This window comes from Salmo salar, chromosome 11 (genome assembly GCF_965601325.2).
Source record: "Salmo salar chromosome 11, fSalSal1, whole genome shotgun sequence".
Classification (NCBI taxonomy): domain Eukaryota; kingdom Metazoa; phylum Chordata; class Actinopteri; order Salmoniformes; family Salmonidae; genus Salmo; species Salmo salar.
The window spans coordinates 37,751,497-37,778,697 of NC_138301.1; the positions used below are offsets into that span (position 1 = coordinate 37,751,497).

The 27,201-nt window shown below is 43.6% G+C and overlaps 1 protein-coding gene across 9 annotated transcripts in view; it reads right to left on the bottom strand.

Moving 5' to 3' along the window:
• LOC106562648 (aryl-hydrocarbon receptor nuclear translocator 2) overlaps positions 1–26,920 on the bottom strand; it is a 114,789-nt gene extending 87,869 nt beyond the window's left edge. The window contains exons 1-7 of one of the 9 annotated variants that reach the window (XM_045689459.2): positions 26,604–26,920; positions 23,280–23,394; positions 13,630–13,677; positions 10,443–10,493; positions 5,485–5,686; positions 5,139–5,171; positions 4,353–4,566 (exon numbers count right to left, since the gene is read on the bottom strand). In XM_045689459.2, coding sequence (XP_045545415.1) covers positions 4,353–4,566; positions 5,139–5,171; positions 5,485–5,686; positions 10,443–10,493; positions 13,630–13,677; positions 23,280–23,394; positions 26,604–26,634 — 694 coding nt within the window. In that variant the 5' untranslated portion in view covers positions 26,635–26,920. Of the gene's footprint in view, positions 1–4,352; positions 4,567–5,138; positions 5,172–5,484; positions 5,699–10,442; positions 10,494–13,629; positions 13,678–23,279; positions 23,395–26,603 lie in introns of all 9 variants that reach the window. The other 8 variants (XM_045689458.2, XM_045689463.2, XM_045689462.2 and 5 more) reach the window with 8 other exon arrangements.
• Positions 26,921–27,201: the final 281 nt, after the last annotated feature.

Consider the following 27,201-nt stretch of genomic DNA (forward strand, 5'->3'; position numbering starts at 1 on the left):
CTGACTCCCATCACTAAGCTGCAGACAGCAACAACTGCTCCAACACTAAGCTGCAGACAGCAACAACTGCTCCATCACTAAGCTGCAGACAGCAACAACTGCTCCATTACTAAGCTGCAGACAGCAACAACTGCTCCATCACGAAGCTGCCGACAGCAAAAACTGCTCCATCACTAAGCTGCAGACAGCAACAACTGCTCCATCACTAAGCTGCAGACAGCAACAACTGCTCCATCACGAAGCTGCCGACAGCAACAACTGCTCCATCACTAAGCTGCAGACAGCAACAACTGCTCCATCACGAAGCTGCCGACAGCAACAACTGCTCCATCACTAAGCTGCAGACAGCAACAACTGCTCCATCACGAAGCTGCCGACAGCAACAACTGCTCCATCACTAAGCTGCAGACAGCAACAACTGCTCCATCACTAAGCTGCAGACAGCAACAACTGCTCCATCACTAAGCTGCAGACAGCAACAACTGCTCCATCACTAAGCTGCAGACAGCAACAACTGCTCCATCACAAAGCTGCCGACAGCAACAACTGCTCCAAACAAAACAACAGTAGCCTGAACAGATCTGTCTGGTCTCTCTCTGTCAGCGAGCTGGCAAACACACTTGATTCTAATCATGCACATACAGGCAGGCAGGCAGGCTAATGCTAACACACACACACACACACACACACACACACACACACACACCCCAACTACAAAACAGGGGGAGAAAGAAGGCCAGACAGAAGAAAACATAGTTAGTTTAGTTACACTAGGTTTCACAATGGGCCAAGGCTCTAATGCTCTGACTGACTTCAAAGGGCACGTGTGCGTAAGTGTGTGTGTGTATCAAAGTGTGAGTCTCTATGCGTGTGCGTCCTCGATATTCTCCAGAGGGAGAGAAGAGTGTGTGATGGCTGTGTGTTGTGAACCATTAGATTCAGAAGAGGGGCTGTAGAGTCTATGCGAGGACAGATTGATGGTGGTATTCACATGGCTACAGTGCCCTCTAGTGAACAGTTATTGTATATCCCTCCTTGTCAGATACAATACAGTGTCCTATGGATGCACACCTTTCTTCCAGGCAGGGAAACAGTCATTCTTGTTAGTCATCCTAACCAGAGAGGTCTTAACTATCTTAACTATTGATGAAACAGTTTGGAGTAGAATTCCATAGCTAAAGTATGGCTTACTGAGCTATATTCAGAGGGGTTGGGTTTAATGCGGAAGACATATTTCAGTTGAATGCATTCAGTTGTGGATCTGACTAGGTATCCCCCTTTCCCTTTATAGGACGCAATAGAATCTGTCACGGACTTCTGGGAATGAGAATAAGAGTGAAGACCACTGTCACTATCTGTCAGAGAGTTGGGTATAGAACAGGATGGGACTGTCACTATCTGTCAGAGAGTTCGGTATAGCACAGGATGGGACTGTCACTATCTGTCAGAGTTGGGTATAGAACAGGATGGGACTGTCACTATCTGTCAGAGAGTTGGGTATAGAACAGGATGGGACTGTCACTATATGTCAGAGTTGGGTATAGCACAGGATGGGACTGTCACTATCTGTCAGAGTTGGGTATAGAACTGGATGGGACTGTCACTATCTGTCAGAGAGCTGGGTATAGAACAGGATGGGACCGTCACTATCTGTCAGAGAGTTGGGTATAGCACAGGATGAGACTGTCACCATCTGTCAGAGAGCTGGGTATAGAACAGGATTGGACCATCACTATCTGTCAGAGTTGGGTATAGCACAGGATGGGACTGTCACTATCTGTCAGAGAGTTGGGTATAGACCAGGATGGGACCATCACAATCTAAATGTTTTTCTCTCCAGTTGTGTCTGTTTAGCGCGGTTTCCTCACGGTTGTGTCTGTTTAGCGCGGTTTCCTTCCGGTTGTGTCTGTTTAGCTCGGTTTCCTCCCAGTTGTGTCTGTTTAGCGCGGTTTAATCCCAGTTGTGTCTGTTTAACGCGATTTCCTCCCGGTTGTGTCTGTTTAGCGAGGTATCCTCCCAGTTGTGTCTGTTTAGTGCGGTTTCCTCCCAGTTGTGTCTGTATAGCGCGGTTTCCTCCTGGTTGTGTCTGTATAGCACGGGTTCCTCCCGGTTGTCTCTGTATAGCACGGTTTCCTCCCGGTTGTCTCTGTATAGCACGGTTTCCTCCCGGTTGTCTCTGTATAGCACGGTTTCCTCCTGGTTGTGTCTGTTCAGCGCATTTTCCTCCCAGTTGTGTCTGTTTAGCACGGTTTCCTCCCAGTTGTGTCTGTTTAGAGCGGTTTCCTTCCAGTTGTGTCTGTTCAGCGCGGTTTCCTCCCAGTTGTGTCTGTTCAGCGCGGTTTCCTCCCAGTTGTGTCTGTTCAGCGCGGTTTCCTCCCAGTTGTGTCTGTTTAGCATGGTTTCCTCCCAGTTGTTGGTGATGTGGAATTTCTTAAGGTTTGTTTTCATGTTGTATTTGTAGCATTTATTTTGCCCGCCAGGGGCTCACTAACCTTCCTTCAACTGGGAGTGCATCACTTACTTTGGGAGGCGTGAGTTGGGCATCCGGATGACATGGAATTCCATCAGAGTTGGTGCTGTATTATACACTGAGTGTACAAAACATTAGGAACACCTGCTCTTTCCATGACATACACTGACTAGGCGAATCCAGGTGAAAGCTATGATGCCACTTGTTAAATCCACTTCAAATCAGTGTAGATGGAGGGGAGACAGTTTAAAGAAGGATTTTTAAGCCTTTAGACAATTGAGATGGATTGTGTATGTGTACCATTCAGAGGGTGAATGGGCAAGACAAAACATTTAACCTGTTACGGCTAGCGGCACACCTCGACAACATTCGGTGAAATTGCAGAGCACCAAATTCAAACTACACTATTAAAAATAATTAACTTTCATGAAAATATAAATGTAATACTTAAAAAAAGCTTAACTTCTTGTTAATCCAGCCGCTGTGTCAGATTTCAAAAAGGCTTTACGGCAAAAGCTCACCATGCGATTATCTGAGGACAGTGCCCCGCAAATCATTTTTCAACCAGGCAGTTGCGACACGAAAGTCAGAAATAGCGATATAATATATGCCTTACCTTTGAAGATCTTCTTCTGTTGGCACTCCAAAAGGTCCCAGTTACATTACAAATGGTCCTTTTGTTCGATAAAGTCCTTCTTTATATCCATAAAAACTCAGTTTAGCTGGCGCGCTTCAGTCACTAATCCACTGGTTTCCCTCCATCAAAATGCATACAAAATGAATCCCAAACGTTACTAATAGACTTATCCAAACAAGTCAAACAATGTTTATATCCAAACCTTACGTACCCTAATACGTAAATAAACGATAAAATTTAAGACGGAGAATCGTTATTGTCTTTACCGGAGATAAACAAAAAGAACGCGCTCTCGTCCATGCGCATGGAAAGACTACAGCTAAAATGGGAGCCACTTAGAAAAACTACAACTTCTACCTCATTTTTGTAAAAACCAGCCTGAAACTCTTTTTAAAGACTGTTGACATCTAGTGGAAGCCCTAGGAACTGCAATTGGGGAGGATTTTGCCTTATAATAAAAGTGACAGCTATTGAAAACAGTGGTAGGATGAATTTTTTTGGAGGAGGGGGGATGGTTTGTCCTCGGGGTTTCACCTGAAACTTTAGAGTGTTTTCTATCCAAATCTACCAATTACATGCATATCCTAGCTTCTGGGCCTGAGTAACAGGCAGTTTACTTTGGGCACGCTTTTCATCCGCTTAGTAGACCAGTATTCCGATGAACTTGTCAAGGCAGCTGTATTTTAGTGTCCACCAGAAGTGTGGCATAGAGGCCTTCACAGGTTCAAAAAGTTGAACCCGTTCCGAAATGGACCTGGGGCTTTCCCATCCAGAACAGATATGCATATATGCATATTTTAAAATAGGAGACTCGTTCCACATTCTATCAGCAGACAGCGCTCTTTACTGATGTGTAGCTTTTTTCACCGGCCTTGCCCCCGCCACTTCTCTTGTAGCTGGCGTGCTTTGAAGAGCATATCTGCAGTACCTCCGGACGGGCGGAAGCCACACTGTGATTCTGGGAGTACTTCCTCAGACAGGGGTAGCAGTTGGTTGGCAAGGACACGTGCAAGAACTTCTAGCTATGTGAACAGTGTTATTCCTGAACGGTATAGCGGACCAATATTCCTACCTATCGTGGAGTTCTAGCTTGGGAAACTGCAGTATTCCTAAGCAGCATTCCCAACCAACATTCCTACCTCTGACATGGAGTTCTAGTTAACGGAATAGCAGTATTCCTGAACAGTATTGCGAACCAACATTGATATTCCCTAGTGAAAGCTATGTGTATAGCAGTATTCCTACCTGTCATGGAATTCTCTGAGGTGCTGAGCTGTTCCCGCAGCTTGTCCACGTCGTCAGGATGCACCTGCTCATACAGCGTGCTGCCAAACCACTCCGACTGCGGGTGGTTGAGCACCGGCGTCACCGAGTCAGACACATAGATCACGCGGCCCGTCTCCGCGGCGACCACAAACAGGAAGCCGTCGGCCGCCTCCAGGATGAGGTGCTTCAACTCCTATTAGACGAGAGGAGAAAAGAGAAACAGAACACACACACGTGTGTGATGGCAGAGCAGAAACACACGTCACAGTAAAGATGAGGGATATACAGTATTGACTGACATACCATTGGTGAAAATCCGGGACAAACAGACACACACGCCAAGGGCAGAGGCAGGGGACATGACAGACAGCCTGCAAAAGCTTTATTTATTTCAAATTGATAAGATCAATATGCTGACAGGAAATTGTGTCAGCGGATATCATTTGTAGAGCTGCACAGATGTGCAGACCCAACGTACAGAACCCAAATGCAGAGTCAAAGAGAACAGAACAAAACCAGTTCATAGACTCACCTTTTCAGTTTGGCTTTGTACTAGTTTATTTATGTACTCTTTTTTCATCTCTAATTCCTATGTGTTTGTATTCATTTTGATCATATTATGCTGCTTTTATTGCCTTTTATGTTACTTTGTCTTTTTATTGTTTACTTTTTAATGACTATTATCACTATTTTATTATGTACAGCACCTTGAGTTGCGGTCTCTGTATGAAATGTGCTATACAAATAAAGTTGTTTTATTATTACCTGTTTGCTGAGGAGGAGGGTTTGTAGACCCTGCTAAATTACTCACACAGACACACACACACGCAAAACGCACACACACACAGATACGCGCACATCAGCCCCCATGACCAACCCACCCACAAAACACACACACATTGGTCGTGTTCCAGGCCGACTACATTGCAGTCATTGCATGGCATCAACCAATGGTCGTGTGCCATTTCATCGACAGCGCAGTTGGGTTATCAGATTGCGATATCATGCGATATCGTACGATGCAGTTAGCTTAAACACTTTGTGAGATCTGGTAGTTGTCTGCAATGTAGTCAGCCTGGAACGCGGCCATCGTCACCCCCACCTATAATACCTGTTCGGTCAGGAACGAGGGCTTGTACGCCCCGTCAGTGGACGTGTTCCCGGTCCCTCTCATGGACTTCATGTGGGACACGGCCATGCGGAGGATAGTCAGTTTGTCTGGCTTGCGGGCCAGAGCGCTGCAGGTGGGCACCATGTCCGACAGCTCCGTGATGTACTGGGTCATCTTGTTACGGCGACGCCGCTCTATCTCGCTGTGGTTCTCTCTGGAACAGAGAGGAGGATTTAGACACATAGGGGGAAGCGTCGCTGGTGGTCGGGGGGGTTATCACATGGCTCCAGATCAGAGCTGTAGACACCCGGGGGCGGTGGTCGTCACTGGTTGGCCACGGTGGACAGGATATAAATGTAAACATCATTTCTTATCTTTAAATTCACAAATCAGTGAAAAGTATGGAGCAGACAGAAGGGGTCTTTGAGGCTGTACTGTGGGACGATTTGGTGTGTGTTTGTGCATTTTCTTTAGTATTGATGTGTATGCACCATAACCCTAAACCCAATTCTGATTTCATGATTATGCAGTTTTTTTTCTAACATGAGCATCCAGTGACAACCATCTGCATATACCAGTGTTATACTAGCAGTGCTTAGGCAGGACGGGCTGCCTACAAAATAATTTGCCTCCATTGGTTTGAATTGGAACTTTGGGTGTTAAAAAAAAGCTTAGTATGTTAGTTGTAATACAGTAAGGTAAACTCTAGTGAACCGACTTCAAACTTGGTTGTTCAACACCTACCTATGGCTGGATACACACTTTTACTTAAACTGAATTCATTGTCAGCCATTCTTGGAGATAGGAGTATGTGCACGTACTCTAAGAACCATAATACTCTGTACTAGAGAAGACTAAAGGGAAGTTAGGAGAAGAGAAGTTATTCAGTTGCTTTTCAGCGTTTGAGTTTGTCTTCTGAGGACATAAAGAACATACAGGGATTAAAGAACACAGCAGACCAGAACACAATCTCTGAGCTACGGATAGACGGGTCCTCAAAGTCTATGTTCATTTATTTGATCATGAACGTCATGTGTGAATAACGTACATTGCCTTCAGAAAGTATTCACACCCCTTGACTTTTCCAACATTTTGTTGTTACAAAGTGGGATTAAAATGAATTTAATTGTCATGTTTTTCAAAGATCTAGACAAAATACTTAGTAATGTCAAAAATGTGTAAAATAAAACACTAATATATCTTACTTAGATAAGTATTCAACCCAATGAGTCAATACATGTTACAATCACCTTTGGCAGCGATTACAGCTGTGAGTCTTTCTGGGTAAATCTCTCAGAGCTTCTACACCTGTATTGTGAAACATTTGCCCAAGTTCTTCAAGCTCTGTCAAATTGGTTGTTGATCATTGCTAGACAACCATTTTTAGGTCTTGCCATAGATTTTCAAGCAGATTTAAGTCAAAACTAACTCAGCCACTCAGGAACATTCCCTGACTTCTTGGTAAGCAACTCCATTGTAGATGTGGCCGTGTGTTTTAGGTTATTGTCCTTCTGAAATGTGAATTCCTCTCCCAGTGTCTGTTGGAAAGGAGACTTAACTAGGTTTTCCTCTAGGATTTTGGCTGTGCTTAGCTCCATTCAGTTTTTTTTTAATCCTGAAAAATTCCATAGTCCTTAACGATTACAAGCATACCCATAACATGATGCAGCCACCACTATGCTTGAAAATATGGAGTGGTACTCAGTAATGTGTTGTATTGGATTTGCCCCGAACTTGACACTTTGTATGCAGGACACAAAGTGAATTGCTTTGCTTTGTTTAAAACAGGATGCATGTTTTTGAATATTTGTATTCTGTACAGGCTTCCTTCTTTTCACTCTATCAATTAGGTTAGTATTGTGGAGTAAGTGCAATGTTGTTGATCCATCCTCAGTTTTAAACTGTTTTAAAGTCAACATTGGCCTCATGGTGAAATCCCTGAGCGGTTTCCTTCCTCTCTGGCAACTGAGTTAGGAAGGACACCTGTGTCTTTGTAGTGACTGGGTGTATTGATATACCATCTAAAGTGTAATGAATAACTCCACCACGCCCAAAGAAATATTCAATGTCTACTTTATTTTTTACCCATATACCAATAGATGCCCTTCCTTGCTAGGCATTGGAAAACCTCTGTGGTCTTCGTGGTTGAATCTGTGTTTGAAATTCATGTCTCGACTGAGGGACCTTACAGAAAATTGTATGTGTGGGGTACAGAGGTAGTCATTCCAAAATCATGTTAAACACTATTATTGCAGACAGAGTGAGTCCATACAACTTGTGACAAATGTTTCCTCCTGAACTTATTTAGGCTTGCATAACAAAGGGCTTGAATACTTATTGACTCAAGACATTTCAGATTTTCATTTGTAATTCATTTGTAAACACTTTGACATTATGAGGTATTGTGTGTAGGACAGTGACAAAAACATCTAAATTGAATCAATTTAAATTCAGGCTGTAACACAACAAAATGTGGAAAAAGTCCATGGGTGTGAATACTTTCTGAAGGCACTGTATTTCTAATGTCCCAAATAGGTGAGGTTGCCATACAAACCCTTTTTGAGTCAGCACTAACTGAATAGGGTAAGGTTTCCATACAAGCCCTTTTTGAGTCAGCACTAACTGAATAGGGAGCCATTTGGGACAGAACCTTCATTTCCATAGCAGAGGTCTGGTGGCATAAATACACGATGAAGATGAATGATGAATAAAACATCAGATTAATAAATTGTCCATTTTGAAAATTATGTTTGTATTCAGAGTTACTAATATAAATTCGGGGAGCATTGATAGATTTTTCAATTGGTCTGATTTAATTGAATTTGACTTGCACATTAATCAACATTGCTGTAAATGTCCAGGGGTATGAAGTCCCTGGGCATTTAGGCTTTCCATTTAAAGTCCCTGGGAATTTAGGCTTTCCATCTGAAATCCCTGAGAATTTAGGCTTTCCATTTGAAATCCCTGGGAATTTAGGCTTTCCATCTGAAATCCCTGAGAATTTAGGCTTTCCATTTGAAATCCCTGGGAATTTAGGCTTTCCATCTGAAATCCCTGGGAATTTAGGCTTTCCATCTGAAATCCCTGAGAATTTAGGCTTTCCATTTGAAATCCCTGGGAATTTAGGCTTTCCATCTGAAATCCCGGAGAATTTAGGCTTTCCATTTAAAGTCCCTGGGCATTCAGGCTTTCCTTTTAACCGTATTCTATCCAAGTCTCCATGGCTCTGTGGGTCAAATTCACTCAGTGCTTGGCTGCACTGTTTAAAATTAAGTTTACACCTGATATTTCCATTAAGGAATGAAAGACAACTGTAAAAACATCCTTTTTATCCATGCTAAACAGTTAGTGTTTAACCTGTTGGGGATAGGGGGCAGTATTTGAACGGCCGGATAAAAAACGTACCCGATTTAATCTGGTTACTACTCCTGCCCAGTAACTAGAATATGCATATAATTGTTTGATTTGGATAGAAAACACCCTAAAGTTTCTAAAACTGTTTGAATGGTGTCTGTGAGTATAACAGAACTCATTTGGCAGGCCAAAACCTGAGAAGATTCCAAACAGGAAGCGCTCTCTCTGACCATTTCATGGCCTTCTTGATCATCTCTAACCAAAACAGGGGATCTCTGGCATAACGTGACATTTTCTAACGATCCCATAGGCTCTCAGAAGGCGCCAGAAAGATGAATGGTGGCTTTGCAGGCCATGGCTGAAAAACATTAGCGCATTTGGATAATGGTCGATCTGAGGACAATGAGACTGGAGGCGCGTGCACGAGCCGACACCATGTTTACTTTCTCTCTCTTTGAACGAAAACAACGACTCTCGGTTGGAATATTATCGCTTTTTTACGAGAAAAATATCATAAAAATTGATTTTAAAACAGCGGTTGACATGCTTCAAAGTACGGTAATGGAATATTTTGAATTTCTTTGTCACGAAACGCGTCGGGCGCGTCACCCTTCTTTACCATTCGGATAGTGTCTTGAACGCACAAACAAAACGCCGCTATTTGGATTTAACTATGGATTATTTGGGACCAAACCAACATTTGTTATTGAAGTAGAAGTCCTGGGAGTGCATTCTGACGAAGAACAGCAAAGGTAATCAAACTTTTCTAATAGTAAATCGGAGTTTGGTGAGTACCACACTTGGTGGGTGTCAAAATAGCTAGCCTGTGATGGCCGGGCTATCTACTCAGAATATTGCAAAATGTGCTTTCACCGAAAAGCTATTTTTAAATCGGATATAGCGAGTGCATAAAGGAGTTCTTTATCTATAATTCTTAAAATAATTATGTTTTTTGTGAACGTTTATCATGAGTAATTTAGTAAATTCACCGGAAGTGTTCGGTGGGAATGCTAGTCACATGCTAGTCACATGCTAATGTAAAAAGCTGGTTTTTGATATAAATATGAACTTGATTGAACAAAACATGCATGTATTGTATAACATAATGTCCTAGGATTGTCATCTGATGAAGATCATCAAAGGTTAGTGCTGCATTTAGCTGTGGTTTGGGTTTATGTGACATTATATGCTAGCTTGAAAAATGGGTGTCTGATTATTTCTGGCTGGGTACTCTGCTGACATAATCTAATGTTTTGCTTTCGTTGTAAAGCCTTTTTGAAATCGGACAGTGTGGTTAGATTAACGAGAGTCTTGTCTTTAAAATGGTGTAAAATAGTCATATGTTTGAGAAAATGAAGTAATAGCATTTCTAAGGTATTTGAATATCGCGCCACGGGATTACACTGGCTGTTGAGTAGGTGGGACGCAAGCGTCCCACCTAGCCCATAGAGGTAAAAAAAAAATGCATGTAGTGTTTTATTCACTGGTGAAAAGAGCAGGTGTAACCTGACACTGCTGTAAACGTTAGGTAAGTCTTTTAGTCAAGCCCTGGGAGGTGGGGTGAGTCAGTGAAATCCTGTGGAGCTCTAGCAGGCCAGGCCTACCTGGCATATCTCTCCTTATCATCACCAGGTATCTGATCATCATCATCATACCTAGAGAGAGGAGCAGAGAAGAAACACAGCATGTAACACCTGGGACACCACTCACTGAGACGCAAACACCTGAACATAGTAGCATGACCACGGTAGCCTGACCACACCCTAACAGAGTAGCCTGAACACAGTAGCCTGAGAACAGTAGCCTGAGAACCATAGTCTAAACACGGTAGCCTGAACACAGTAGCCTGAGAACAGTAGCCTGAGAACCGTAGCCTAAACGCGGTAGCCTGACCACACCCTAACACAGTAGCCTGATCACAGTAGCCTGAGAACAGTAGCCTGACACAGTAGACTGATAACCATAGTCTAAACACAGTAGCCTGACCACACCACCAAGGTATCCTGAGTACAGTAGCCTGACACAGTAGACTGATAACCGTAGCCTGAAAATGGTAGCCTTAGCACAGTAGCCTAACACAGTAGACTGATAACCGTAGTCTAAACACAGTAGCCTGACCACACTCTAACACGGTAGCCTGATGAGGGTAGCCTGACACACCCTAACACAGTAGTAGCCTGATAACAATAGCCTGAACACGGTAGCCTGAACACACCCTAACACAGTAACCTGAACACGGTAGCCTGATGAGGGTAGCCTGACACACCCTAACACAGTAGTAGCCTGATAACCATAGCCTGATCACAACCATAGCCTGATCACACCCTAACACAGTACCCTGAACACGGTAGCCTGATCACACCCTAACACAGTAACCTGAACACGGTAGCCTGAACACGGTAGCCTGAACACACCCTAACACAGTAACCTGAACACGGTAGCCTGATCACACCCTAACACAGTAACCTGAACACGGTAGCCTGAACACGGTAGCCTGAACACACCCTAACACAGTAACCTGAACACGGTAGCCTGATCACACCCTAACACAGTAACATGAACACGGTAGCCTGAACACACCCTAACACAGTAACCGGAACACAGTAGCCTGAATAAGGGATAACACAGTAACCTGAACACGGTAGCCTGAATAAGGGATAACACAGTAACCTGAACACGGTAGCCTGAATAAGGGATAACACAGTAACCTGAACACGGTAGCCTGAATAAGGGATAACACAGTAACCGGAACACAGTAGCCTGAATAAGGGATAACACAGTAACCTGAACACGGTAGCCTGAATAAGGGATAACACAGTAACCTGAACACAGTAGCCTGAATAAGGGATAACACAGTAACCTGAACACGGTAGCCTGAATAAGGGATAACACAGTAACCTGAACACGGTAGCCTGAATAAGGGATAACACAGTAACCTGAACACGGTAGCCTGAATAAGGGATAACACAGTAACCTGAACACGGTAGCCTGAATAAGGGATAACACAGTAACCTGAACACGGTAGCCTGAATAAGGGATAACACAGTAACCTGAACACGGTAGCCTGAATAAGGGATAACACAGTAACCTGAACACGATAGCCTGAATAAGGGATAACACAGTAACCTGAATACGGTAGCCTGAATAAGGGATAACACAGTAACCTGAACACGGTAGCCTGAATAAGGGATAACACAGTAACCTGAACACGGTAGCCTGAATAAGGGATAACACAGTAACTTGAACACGGTAGCCTGAATAAGGGATAACACAGTAACCTGAACACGGTAGCCTGAATAAGGGATAACACAGTAACCTGAACACGGTAGCCTGAATAAGGGATAACACAGTAACCTGAACACGGTAGCCTGAATAAGGGATAACACAGTAACCTGAACACGGTAGCCTGAATAAGGGATAACACAGTAACTTGAACACGGTAGCCTGAATAAGGGATAACACAGTAACCTGAACACGGTAGCCTGAATAAGGGATAACACAGTAACCTGAACACGGTAGCCTGAATAAGGGATAACACAGTAACCTGAACACGGTAGCCTGAATAAGGGATAACACAGTAACTTGAACACGGTAGCCTGAATAAGGGATAACACAGTAACCTGAACACGGTAGCCTGAATAAGGGATAACACAGTAACCTGAACACGGTAGCCTGAATAAGGGATAACACAGTAACCTGAACACGGTAGCCTGAATAAGGGATAACACAGTAACCTGAACACGGTAGCCTGAATAAGGGATAACACAGTAACCTGAACACGGTAGCCTGAATAAGGGATAACACAGTAACCTGAACACGGTAGCCTGAATAAGGGATAACACGTGTAGAATTAGAATGATACACATGCTATTTATGGGCTTTAAAAAGTGTTAGATATTTTGATGAGAGCAACATGCACAGGACAGGTAATGGGTGTTACAGCAGAAAATGGGCATGCGTTGTATTAAGTGGCTGTAAAAGTGCTAACTATTTCCTATGTAGTGCACTACTTTTGACAGAGCCCTATGGGATCGGTACTCTCTGGCCTCTAAGAAGGCCTCACTAGAGTGGACTAGACAGGGGAGAGAAGTTGAAAAATAGGACTTCCCGTGGCCTGGTCAGGTATGGAGTAACAAGAGACTTTCAGAAGGTGTGTGAGAACACTTTTTATAATAAGCAGTGGCATGCTGGATGTCTGCAACAAAGCACACTATTTATCAATGTGGTATTTTTGGTCAATAGGCTCTGGTTGTTTGGTAGGCTCTTCTCATCAATTTTAAAATGAGAGAGTTAGTAATGTGGCAGAGGTAGTAGTGTGTTTCTCATTATATACAACATGCTGTTGTAGTTTATCTTCTCCCCAGCAGAGGGCATTGTCCCCACTCCACTAACAGAGACCACTGCTGCCAGGGAACTCTGGATAAATCTGAGAGAACACAGAATAGAGGAAAAACCACACGTTGGAGAAAAACAACACGTGAGAGAATGCCTGTGGGTGGAACGACAGCTGAAGCTGCTTTTGAGGAACAAAAAAACGTTTAACAGATCAAAAATGTTAAAACGCTTGAAAATATGAAACAATGGGTTTGGTAAATGTGATTGAATGTCCATAGCAATAAGATGACAACAAGGAATGACTGTACAAAATCTGGAATTCTGTATAATAAACACTCATAGCAACAACTTCAAGTCTAGAACCTGACTGCTTCTCATAGAAAGAGTTATTTGTTCTAACAATGAGTGACACTTACTACATGGAAATATCAGTGGGCCATCGTTCACTGTTCTCACCTTGAAAATTTACTTGGTCCTTCCCCATCCTCGTCATCAAAGTCCATCCTGCAATCAAAGACCAAAACAGTTACTCATCTAGTCTAGGGTGTGTGTGTGCAAACTGTCCATATGTGTGTGTGTGCAAACTGTCCATATGTGTGTGTGTGTGTAAACTGTCCATATGTGTGTGTGTGTGTGTGTGTGTGTGTGTGTGTGTGTGTGTGTGTGTGTGTGTGTGTGTGTGTGTGTGTGTGTGTGTGTGTGTGTGTGTGTGCAAACTGTCCATATGTGTGTGTGTGTGTGTGCAAACTGTCCGTGTGTGTGTGTGTGTGTGTGTGTGTGTGTGTGTGTGTGTGTGTGTGTGTGTGTGTGTGTGTGTGTGTGTGTGTGTGTGTGTGTGTGTGTGTGTGTGTGTGTGTGTGTGCAAACTGTCCATATGTGGGTGTGTGTGTGTGTGTTGCCATTGTTTTATGGCTGTATGCTTATATTTTCCTGCTGGGGGAAATTAGCTTGACAGCCAACTCTTTCTAGCTTTCTAATCCAGTGGACACAAAATAAAAAAAAATTAAAACAGAGCTACCACAATGAGAATGCTTATTTCCTCCCCTGTTCCTACTGAACAATGACAATGCTTATTTCCTCCCCTGTTCCTACTGAACAATGAGAATGCTTATTTCTCCCCTGTTCCTACTAAACAATGAGAATGCTTATTTCCTCCCCTGTTCCTACTGAACAATGAGAATGCTTATTTCCTCCCCTGTTCCTACTAAACAATGACAATGCTTATTTCCTCCCCTGTTCCTACTAAACAATGACAATGCTTATTTCCTCCCCTGTTCCTACTGAAAAATGAGAATGCTTATTTCCTCCGCTGTTCCTACTGAACAATGAGAATGCTTATTTCCTCCCCTGTTCCTACTGAACAATGAGAATGCTTATTTCCTCCCCTGTTCCTACTGAACAATGACAATGCTTATTTCCTCCCCTGTTCCTACTGAACAATGAGAATGCTTATTTCCTCCGCTGTTCCTACTGAACAATGAGAATGCTTATTTCCTCCCCTGTTCCTACTGAACAATGAGAATGCTTATTTCCTCCCCTGTTCCTACTGAACAATGAGAATGCTTATTTCCTCCCCTGTTCCTACTGAACAATGAGAATGCTTATTTCCTCCCCTGTTCCTACTGAACAATGAGAATGCTTATTTCCTCACCAGTTCCAACTGAACAATGAGAATGCTTATTTCCTCCCCTGTTCCTACTGAACAATGAGAATGCTTATTTCTCCCCTGTTCCTACTGAACAATGACAATGCTTATTTCCTCCCCTGTTCCTACTGAACAATGAGAATGCTTATTCCCTCCCCTGTTCCTACTGAACAATGAGAATGCTTATTTCCTCCCCTGTTCCTACTGAACAATGAGAATGCTTATTCCTCCCCTGTTCCTACTGAACAATGAGAATGCTTATTCCCTCCCCTGTTCCTACTGAACAATGAGAATGCTTATTCCTCCCCTGTTCCTACTGAACAATGAGAATGCTTATTCCTCCCCTGTTCCTACTGAACAATGAGAATGCTTATTTCCTCCCCTGTTCCTACTGAACAATGAGAATGCTTATTTCCTCCCCTGTTCCTACTGAACAATGACAATGCTTATTTCCTCCCCTGTTCCTACTGAACAATGACAATGCTTATTTCCTCCCCTGTTCCTACTGAACAATGACAATGCTTATTTCCTCCCCTGTTCCTACTGAACAATGACAATGCTTATTTCCTCCCCTGTTCCTACTGAACAATGACAATACTTATTTCCTCCCCTGTTCCTACTGAACAAGGCCCTGGTGCAACAGCAACAGAAATTGTGAAATGCATAGTCACTGCCAAACAGAAAATGAATCCATTTCCTCTGCGTCCCTCGACACTAAGACTGAGTCTCAAATGGCACACTTTGCCCCTATAGTGCACCACTTTTGGACTAGGGCTCATGGGCCCTGCAGTCGACATGTTATGATGAAAACACTACAACTCAACTTCTCTGAGACATTTGATTAAAGAGTATCAGAAAGAGCATTAAAAACCTTAAGTTACGGCCACATTTCTGAGGAGTCTTTTCTTATGCAGCATTTGAGTACATTTCAAGGTTGCTGTTAACCTGTTGGGGATAGGGGGCAGTATTTGCACGGCCGGATAAAAAACGTCCCCTATTTAATCTGGTTACTACTCCTGCCCAGTAACTAGAATATGCATATAATTGTTTGATTTGGATAGAAAACACCCTAAAGTTTCTAAAACTGTTTGAATGGTGTCTGTGAGTATAACAGAACTCATTTGGCAGGCCAAAACCTGAGAAGATTCCAAACAGGAAGCGCTCTCTCTGACTATTTCTTGGCCTTCTTGATCATCTCTATCCAAAACAGGGGATCTCTGGCATAACGTGACATTTTCTAACGCTCCCATAGGCTCTCAGAAGGCGCCAGAATGTTGAATGATGACTTTGCAGGCCATGGCTGAAAAACAGTAGCGCATTTGGATAGTGGTCGATCTGAGAACAATGAGACTGAGGCGCTCGTGCATGAGACTCCACCATGTTTACTTTCTCTCTCTTTGAACGAAAGCAAACGACTCCCGGTTGGAATATTATCGCTTTTTTACGAGAAAAATCGCATAAAAAATTGATTTTAAACAGCGTTTTACATGCTTCGAAGTACGGTAATGGAATATTTTGAATTTTTTTGTCACGAAACGCGCCGGGCGCGTCACCCTTCTTTACCCTTCGGATAGTGTCTTGAACGCACGAACAAAACGCCGCTATTTGGATATAACTATGGATTATTTGGAACCAAACCAACATTTGTTATTGAAGTAGAAGTGCTGGGAGTGCATTCTGACGAAGAACAGCAAAGGTAATCCAATTTTTCTTATAGTAAATCTGAGTTTGGTGAGTACCACACTTGGTGGGTGTCAAAATAGCTAGCCTGTGATGGCCGGGCTATCTACTCAGAATATTGCAAAATGTGCTTTCACCGAAAAGCTATTTTAAAATCGGACATCGCGATTGCATAAAGGAGTTCTGTATCTATAATTCTTAAAATAATTGTTATGTTTTTTGTGAACGTTTATCGTGAGTAATTTACTAAATTCACCGGAAGTGTTCGGTGGGAATGCTAGTCACATGCTCGTCACATGCTAATGTAAAAAGCTGGTTTTTGATATAAATATGAACTTGATTGAACAAAACATGCATGTATTGTATAACATAATGTCCTAGGAGTGTCATCTGATGAAGATCATCAAAGGTTAGTGCTGCATTTAGCTGTGGTAGTGTTTTTTTTTTTGTTGAAATATGGGTGTCTGATTATTTCTGGCTGGGTACTCTGCTGACATAATCTAATGTTTTGCTTTCGTTGTAAAGCCTTTTTGAAATCGGACAGTGTGGTTAGATTAACGAGAGTCTTGTCTTTAAAATGGTGTAAAATAGTCATATGTTTGAGAAATTGAAGTAATAGCATTTCTAAGGTATTTGAATATCGCGCCATGGGATTCCACTGGCTGTTGAGTAGGTGGGACGCTTGCCCAGAGAGGTTAACACAACATGTAATAAATAGTAAGCAAGTGTCAAGAAACAACGCAACGTGAGAAGAAATCATACCTTTAACGCCTTATTGTTTTAGACTAGGGGGTCAAAACACTGAACGGACAAACACGTCAGAATGACAAACTGTTCCAGAGGTGTTACGTCTGTTTTTGCACGTTGGCTTTGTAATGTAAAGCAATTTGCATTGTTCGCCTTTCACATGAACAGCACTATAGAAATAAAACATTGTTATTATTAAAAAAAGGTACAATCAAGTAGTTATTGCTCAGAGCATAGAGGAAGCGTTGGAAGTGCAAACCGCTGAGGCCGCCTGTAGTTGAAAGGTTGCCATGCCACTAGTGATGACTCTTTCAGAGTGGCGTTTTTCAATCTCACCTCACGCCTGTGTGTCTAACAGACTACTGAACTGACCTGTGATGTCTTGATACAGCGATCTGTTGATAACAGATAAACGTTGTTCTTTGTGTGTGTGTGTGTGTGTGTGTGTGTGTGTGTGTGTGTGTGTGTGTGTGTGTGTGTGTGTGTGTGTGTGTGTGTGTGTTGGTGTGTGTCAAAGCAATGTACACCAGTACATTTCACGTAATCTGATGACTGATTAGCTAGAGCATATATGACTGAGATTGTGAATGATTCTTAGGCTTGACTGAGTTCAGCCTCCGGTCGAGTTCACACCTGATGACGGACCAAGATAGAGTTAAACAGAGGACCAGTTACTGTTATAACTGAGGTGTAAAGGAACACAGTCACTGAGTAGTGTCATGAGTTGAGTGCTCAGTAATTACAGCCTTCACCTTAATGCTATAGTCTGTGATAATAATCTTCTCTCCCACTCATTCTTCTGATAATAAGTGACTGATGAGTATTTGTCTGCCTCTGTGTTCCCAAGTATCACTCTGTCTGCCTGTCTGTCTGTCTCTGTGTTCCTAAGTGTCTGTCTGTCTGTCTGTCTGTCTGTCTGTCTGTCTGTCTGTCTGTCTGTCTGTCTGTCTGTCTGTCTCTGTGTTCCTAAGTATCACTCTGTCTGTGTTCCTAAGTATCACTCTGTCTGTCTGTCTCTGTATTCCTAAGTATCACTCTGTCTGTGTTCCTAAGTATCACTCTGTCTGCCTGTCTGTCTGTCTCTGTGTTCCTAAGTGTCTGTCTGTCTGTCTGTCTGTCTGTCTGTCTGTCTGTCTGTCTGTCTGTCTGTCTCTGTGTTCCTAAGTATCACTCTGTCTGTGTTCCTAAGTATCACTCTGTCTGTCTGTCTCTGTGTTCCTAAGTATCACTCTGTCTGTCTGTCTGTCTGTCTGTCTGTCTGTCTGTCTGTCTGTCTGTCTGTCTGTCTGTCTGTCTGTCTGTCTGTCTCTGTGTTCCTAAGTATCACTCTGTCTGTCTGTCTCTGTGTTCCTAAGTATCACTCTGTCTGTCTGTCTGTCTGTCTGTCTGTCTGTCTGTCTGTCTGCTTGTCTGTCTCTGTATTCCTAAGTATCACTCTGTCTGTCTGTCTCTGTGTTCCTAAGTATCACTCTGTCTGTCTGTCTGTCTGTCTGTCTCTGTGTTCCTAAGTATCACTCTGTCTGTCTGTCTGTCTGTCTGTCTGTCTGTCTGTCTGTCTGTCTGTCTGTCTGTCTGTCTGTCTGTCTGTCTGTCTGTCTCTGTGTTCCTAAGTATCACTCTGTCTGCTTGTCTGTCTCTGTATTCCTAAGTATCACTCTGTCTGTCTGTCTCTGTGTTCCTAAGTATCACTCTGTCTGTCTGTCTGTCTGTCTGTCTCTGTGTTCCTAAGTATCACTCTGTCTGTCTGTCTGTCTGTCTGTCTGTCTGTCTGTCTGTCTGTCTGTCTGTCTCTGTGTTCCTAAGTATCACTCTGTCTGCTTGTCTGTCTCTGTATTCCTAAGTATCTGTCTGTCTGCTCTGTCTGTCTGTCTGTCTGTCTGTCTGTCTGTCTGTCTGTCTGTCTGTCTGTCTGTCTGTCTGTCTGTCTGTCTGTCTGTCTGTCTGTCTCTGTGTTCCTAAGTATCACTCTGTCTGTCTGTCTCTGTATTCCTAAGTATCACTCTGTCTGCTTGTCTGTCTGTCTCTGTATTCCTAAGTATCACTCTGTCTGCTTGTCTGTCTGTCTCTGTGTTCCTAAGTATCACTCTGTCTGTCTGTCTGTCTGTCTGTCTGTCTGTCTGTCTGTCTGTCTGTCTCTGTATTCCTAAGTATCACTCTGTCTGCTTGTCTGTCTGTCTCTGTATTCTTAAGTATCACTGTCTGCTTGCCTGTCTGTCTCTGTCTGTCACATGCAGTCCCTCAGTAGTGTGGCTTGCACCATTCAATGGCTCTTTCTCAACCGTCTTTCCTCGATTCCCCGCGTCCTCTCTCCTTGCCTCCTTCTCAAAACGCATTGGGGGAGAGGTCATCTCAGGGGAGGGACCTCAGATCTTCTCCTCCAGTTATAGGGAAGTTAGTAACCAAGGAAACCAGGAAATCGAAAGTGCCTACACAGACTAACATGTCACAGCGTAGTATGCATGGTTATGTCTGATAGGAGAGGTAATGCGTTATGCATGGTTATGTCTGATAAGAGCGGTAATGTGGTACGCATGGTTATGTCTGATTGGAAAGGTAATGCAGTATGCTTGCCTGATAGTTAAGGTAATGCTGTATGCACGGTTATGCCTGATACGAGAGGTAATGCAGCATGCACGGTTATGTCTGATAGTAGAGGTAATGCAATATGCATGGTTATGTGTGACAGTAGAGGTAATGCAATATGCATGGTTATGTGTGACAGTAGAGGTAATGCAATATGCATGGTTATGTGTGACAGTAGAGGTAATGCAGTATGCATGGCTATGCGTGATAGTAGAGGTAATGCAGTATGCATGGTTATGCGCGACAGTAGAGGTAATGCTGTATGCACGGTTATGCCTGATACGAGAGGTAATGCAGCATGCACGGTTATGTCTGATAGTAGAGGTAATGCAATATGCATGGTTATGTGTGACAGTAGAGGTAATGCAATATGCATGGTTATGTGTGACAGTAGAGGTAATGCAATATGCATGGTTATGTGTGACAGTAGAGGTAATGCAGTATGCATGGCTATGCGTGATAGTAGAGGTAATGCAGTATGCATGGTTATGCGCGACAGTAGAGGTAATGCAGTATGCATGGTTATGTGTGATAGTAGAGGTAATGCAGTATGCATGGTTATGCGTGATAGTAGAGGTAATGCAGTATGCATGGTTATGCGTGATAGTAGAGGTAATGCAGTATGCATGGTTATGCGTGATAGTAGAGGTAATGCAGTATGCATGGTTATGCGTGATAGTAGAGGTAATGCAGTATGCATGGTTATGCGTGATAGTAGAGGTAATGCAATACGCATGGTTATGCCTGATGCAAGAGGTAACGCAGTATGCACGGCTATGCCTGATACGAGAGGTAACGCACTATGCACGGCTATGCCTGATACGAGAGGTAATGCAATACACATGGTTATGCTTGATACGAGAGGTAATGCAGTACGCATGGTTATATCTGATAGTAGAGGTAATGCAGTATGCACGGGTATGCCTGATACTAGAGGTAATGCAGTATGAATGGTTATGCCTGATACGAGAGGTAATGCAGTATGCATGGTTATGCGTGATAGTAGAGGTAATGCAGTATGCATGGTTATGCGTGATAGTAGAGGTAATGCAATACGTATGGTTATGCCTGATGCAAGAGGTAACGCAGTATGCACGGCTATGCCTGATACGAGAGGTAACGCACTATGCACGGCTATGCCTGATACGAGAGGTAATGCAATACACATGGTTATGCTTGATACGAGAGGTAATGCAGTACGCATGGTTATATCTGATAGTAGAGGTAATGCAGTATGCACGGGTATGCCTGATACTAGAGGTAATGCAGTATGAATGGTTATGCCTGATACGAGAGGTAATGCAGAATGCATGGTTATGCCTGATAGTAGAGGTAATGCAGTATGCATGGTTATGCGTGATAGTAGAGGTAATGCAGTATGCATGGTTATGCGTGATAGTAGAGGTAATACAGTATACATACAGCATGCTTCCACCGAGCACAAGCCTATCTCAGTGAAAATTGAGGATCATTACTCTGTGTCAGTATATGTTGTTGACCGTCTTAGTCAGGCTCCTACTGGAAATGACATGTCTCCAATTTTTCTATCCACAGACATTCATGTAAGGAGTAAATAAAAGATGCCCTGGACGGGTCCCTGTTGTGTTCCGTGTCATGTCGAGTTGCCATATTGCCTGGATGGCTTTTGCTTATATTTCTTCATGTTTGTGTAGGCTAGATGTATAATGGATACAGTGCAATCGGAAAGTATTCAGACCCCTTGACTTTTTCTTCATTTTGTTACATTACTGCCTTACTCTAAAATTGATGTAAATCTACACATAATACCACATAATGACAAAATGTATAAAAAAATAGAAAACAGAAATACCTTATATACATAAGCATTCAGACCCTTTGCTAGGAGACATAAAATTGAGCTCAGGCACATGTGTTTTCCATTGATCATCTATGAAATGTTTCTACAACTTGATTGGTAAATTCAATTGATTGGACATGATTTGGAAAGGCACATACGTGTCTACATAAGTTCCCACAGTTGACAGTGCATGTCAGAGAAAAAAACAAGCCATGAGGTCAAAGGAATTGTCCGTTGAGCTTCGAGACAGGATTGTGTGGAGGCACAGATCTGGGGAAGGGTAGAAAATAATTATGCAGCATTGAAGGTCTCCAAGAACACAGTGGCCTCCATCTTTCTTAAATGGAAGACGTTTAGAACCACCAAGACTCTTCCTAGAGCTGGCCGCCCGGCTAAACTGAGCAATCTGGGGAGAAGGGCCTTGGTCAGGGAGGTGACCAAGAACCCTCTATGGAGATGGCAGAACCTTCCAGAAGGACAACCATCACTGCAGCACTCCACCAATCAGGCCTTTACGGTAGAATGGCCAGACGGTAGCCACTCCTCAGTAAAAGGCACCTGATAGCCCGCTTGGAGTTTGCCGAAAGGCACCTAAAGACTCAAATCATGAGAAACAAGATTCTCTGGTCTGATGAACCAAGATTGAACTCTTTGCCCTTAGGTGTCCCGTCTAGAGGAAACCTGGCACCATCCCTACGGTGAAGCATAGTGGTGGCAGCATCATGCTGTAGGGATGTTTTTCAGCGGCAGGGACTGGGATATTAGTCAGCATCGAGGGAAAGATGAACGGAACAAAGTACTGTGAGATCCTTTATGAAAACCTGCTCCAGAGCGCTCAGGACCTCAGACTGGGGCGAAGTTTCACCTTCCAACAGGACAACAACCCTAAGAACACAGCCAAGACAACGCTGGAGGGGCTTCGGGACATGTCTCTGAATGTCCTTGAGTGGCCCAGCCAGAGCCAGAGCATGAACCCAATCTAACATCTCTGGAGAGACCTGAAAATAGCCGTGCAGCGATGCTCCCCATCCAACCTGTTTTTGCTTTGTCATTATGGGGTATTGTGTGTAGATTGATTAGGGGGAAAAACACCATTTAATCAATTTTAGAATAAGGCTGTAATGTAACAAAATGTGGAAAAGGTAAAGGGGTCTGAATACTTTCCGAATGCACTGTATGTTGTTGTATAGGCAGAATGCCAGGGCATGGGGTAAATATGTCCTGATTTCGCCCCGGGGGTTAACGTACCATGGAATACTCCCGTAATCTTCTGTTCCCTCTGTCTTCCACCTGAGAGTGTTTTTTTAATCATACATGCAGCTATATGAGATTACTGTTTGCTTTTTTTCGGTGGCACTATATCAAACTATCATACATTGTATATCTCTGGCGTGTTACTCTGTCCTGCTAATAAAGCTTGTTTGAAATTCAACATTGGAATATTGGCCTGTGTGCTTGCTCTGTGTTTTTGCTACCCATGCCTGAAGTTCTGCTCATTGGAATAATGAAGCAATTCTATTGATATTTGGTTCTGGGATAAACATGGAAAACTCTTGATATACTGGTGTAATACTCCTGGAACACCAGTGGAATAGCCTTGTGGGTAAAATGCAGATATAAAATAGTACTCACCCTCCGGATCTCCTCTTGCCCCCGCGGCCCGGCATGGCTCCGCCCATCCTCACTTGGCCCGCCCCCACCACCGCCCCCGGCATAGTAACGGGCCCCGGCAACTCACTGCCCATCTCTGGAACAGAGGACAGAGAAAGGTACCACATGAGAACATGGCATTAGACATTGTGTGACATTGTGACTGTATTACAGCTGCATTAATATTACTCTGAAAGCGTGGACATGGCCATGTGGAACCTCCAGAAGAACATGCCATGGTGGCTTTTCTGTTGTTTTCAATGTAGCCTAAATCCAGCCTGTTTTAGGACACAGAAAGACTGAATATGGCGCTCCGTGTCTTGCTGGGTGGTGAGCTGAAGCACATTGCGTGCCAAATCACAATTTCTCTCTCTGTGCCTTCTCCCAGGCCTACCAACTCACCCTCTCTCTCTCTCTGGTCTACTCTCTCTCTCTCTGGTCTACTCATTCACTCCTTCAGCCAGATGTTATGGATATGCTAAACAAACCCCCTTCTCTGCCCCAGTGCTCCCAGCAGTTTTGTTAATATTTGATACAAGCTAGCGTTTCCCCTCTCCTCTCCCTCCCCTTCCTATCCTTCCCTCTCTGTCTCCTCCACTAGCTTCTACTTTTCTCTGTCTTGGTCTTGGAAAACCCCCAGATGCATTGCAGACCCCAGCAAAGAACCAACCAACTAATTCATTCATTCATGAAGTAGCCTAGAGGTATATAAACAACACTTCAACTCATACATGCATAATAACTAGTGCTCAGGAAGTGGCAGCCAGACATAGCATGGCATACTGTGGTTCTAGATGAGAACACAGTGTCTGGCTACACAGGGCTGGAGAGGACAGCCAGGAACACTGTCTGGCTACAGGAGGCTAGGGCTGGAGAGGACGGCAAGGACACACAGCATCTGGCCACAGGGGGCTAGGGCTGGAGAGGACAGCCAGGACACACAGCGTCTGGCTACAGGCTAGAGCTGGAGAGGACAGCCAGGATACAGTGTCTGGCTACAGGAGGCTGGGCTGGAGAGGACAGCCAGGAACACTGTGTCTGGCTACAGGAGGCTAGGGCTGGAGAGGACGGCCAGGACACACAGCGTCTGGCTACAGGAGGCTAGGGCTGGAGAGGACGGCCAGGACACACAGCATCTGGCCACAGGAGGCTAGGGCTGGAGAGGACAGCCAGGAACACTATGTCTGGCTACAGGAGGCTAGGGCTGGAGAGGACAGCCAGGACTCACAGCATCAGGCTACAGGAGGCTAGGGCTGGAGAGGACAGCCAGGACACACAGCGTCTGGCTACAGGAGGCAAGGGCTGGAGAGGACAGCCAGGACACACAGTGTCTGGCTACAGGAGGCTAGGGCTGCAGAGGACAGCCAGGACACACAGTGTCTGGCTACAGGAGGCTAGGGCTGGAGAGGACAGCCAGGACACACAGCGTCTGGCTACAGGAGGCTAGGGCTGGAGAGGACAGCCAGGACACACAGTGTCTGGCTACAGAAGGCTAGTGCTGGAGAGGACAGCCAGGATTTCCCCTATCATTACTTAGGAGCAGCGCCACCATGTCTAGTAGCAGCATTCCCTGTGTAGCCTAATCTTTCAGCACGCTTCTTCAATCCACCCAAAGACTACATAATATCACTGGCTCTCACAACAAAACACAACACACATGGATTATTGCCTATCGCATAATCTGACAAATAGGTTTGTTACTGGGATAAGAGGAGATTAATGCATTGTGTAATCTGGCTTTAATGAAAAATAATGCTCTTTGGTAAATACATTTTTTTTAAATGCAATGCTTTTAGATTCGTGAGAAGTAGTTAACGAGTGTACTCTTCAGGAGAAATTAAATATTATTGGGAAGCAACCCAGGTAATAATCAGTTGGTGGTTCATTCTGTTCCATGCTTCTCTTCACATGGCAACTCTATATGCAGCCACGGTGCTGTTAACACCCCAGTTATTTCTTCATTACACTTCAATTTACATATCCAATGAGAGAGAGAGGCCTGCTGTTGTGGTTATTATTGGAAATGACAGTAAAATCGAAGATGAATTTCTTATTAAATGTTTTTGGCAGTAGAACAGTTAGTTTCAATAATCATTTAACATTACTGTATACAAGACATCAGGCCTAGGCTAACCAGAGCAAATAGAACTGGAGTGAATGCACATCAGGAAACGTAAGATTTAGGCCTATTTTTAGAGTACTATTTTTCAACACACAAGGCTCAGGCTACATTCCATAGCCTACACATATTTGATGACAAGCAGCAATTCAACAACGCCTATATAAACCATTGTTTGCCTTCCTCTAAATGTTTTGCTTCTATATCACTACCAAACTTGTATCATTGCCCAGAATTGATTATATTAATAAGAGCGCCAGCGATATAATTGCACCTCAGCTAAGGATGCATTGTAGCCTAGTACTTCCGTAATACAGTACAAATCTGAAAACAAAGTGTATGCTGTGTGTACATTTATTTGCTCAGTAACAATGTAACAACGTAATGACTACATAACAGCAACAATGTAATTAACACCTTTGACTGTCATTACATGACAAATAGAGCTTCAAGTTTCAAACACAGGCAGATAAAGGTAGTTTTACTGGTCATGCAAATAACACTAGCTAGGCCACTAGGTTACTATTTAGGCCGTTCACTAAAAACGTTAACTTCTTCCTCAAATAACATTGAGTAAAGAAAGCCGGGCGACAAAAGTGCTGTTAGCGCCCAGCAAGCTGCAGATTTCATCTAGCTATCGAATCAACCGGCGATGGAGATGGACCAACAAATCGCTGTGACTGACACCAGTGACTAACATCGAAATGACTCGACTCAAATCGCCCGAGTTTACGTAGATAGGGCAAGGGCTCGGATATGCAAAATAACCTTTGTATCGTGAGGGGGACTGGCTGTTCAGTGAAATCAGAGCACGTAGGAGCAGCTAACTAGCTGCCTGTTGGGTTGAGCCAAAACGCAACCAGCATCTCATTTTGCGTGCAGATAATACATGCAAGACATTAAAAAGCTTCTGCCCCTATCATAGGCTGTGTGTGTGTGTGTAAACAATGGACGTATGTTCACGCTATAATGAAGAAAATGAGTTTATAGGTGTACAGAAAGTGTTTTGAGGCTGCGATAGCACCGTGGGGGAAGGGGATGCTGTGGAGAGCTGGAGCTCTGTGAGCCTGACGTCCGCGTCTTCAGCTTTCCATTTCGGTAAATGTCAAAAATACATTTTAAAGATATAAATCACCATTAAACCCCCACTGTTTTTTCTTTTTCCTTAAGATAAAATCGCGACTTACCCGATGGATTTACCGCGGCGGGAGTTGCCATGTTGCCTCGATAGAAAAACAAAATGCAGCTATGAAAATGACGCACAATACGGCTCGAGAGCCCCGGGAGAGACAATCCACTCAGTGGTTTGACACGCGAGCTCTCGGTTCAGCCACCTATAGCCTCACATGCATTCGGTCGAAATACAAATAAGTCACGAATATCAACAATAAAGGCCCTGTTATTTCGGGTTCGCTTGGCCCGATGAAGTCAACGGTATTTTATAAATTCGTTCTTTCAGACTGAAAAATGCAAGATGTCTGAAAGGTGTCTAAACACCGCGAGACTTCACTTGAATTAATTCTGTGTAGACTATTTTTGCTTTGAGTCAAATTAAGCTTTGAAAGATGAAAAGTCAGCTAATGTCAGTGAGATACTGTAGCCTAAAAATCCTTTGCCAGTATTCACTTGTTGAATCGTGGTCCTATCTTTCATATAGAATAGAACAGCCAAATCAAGTAGGCTAAAATGCAATCCCAAATAGGCCAAATGTTTGCTTTGTAAGCATTTATGGCGCTTCAACAGCACTCACTTTGTAAAAGACCTTGTGTTTTTCACCATTGTATC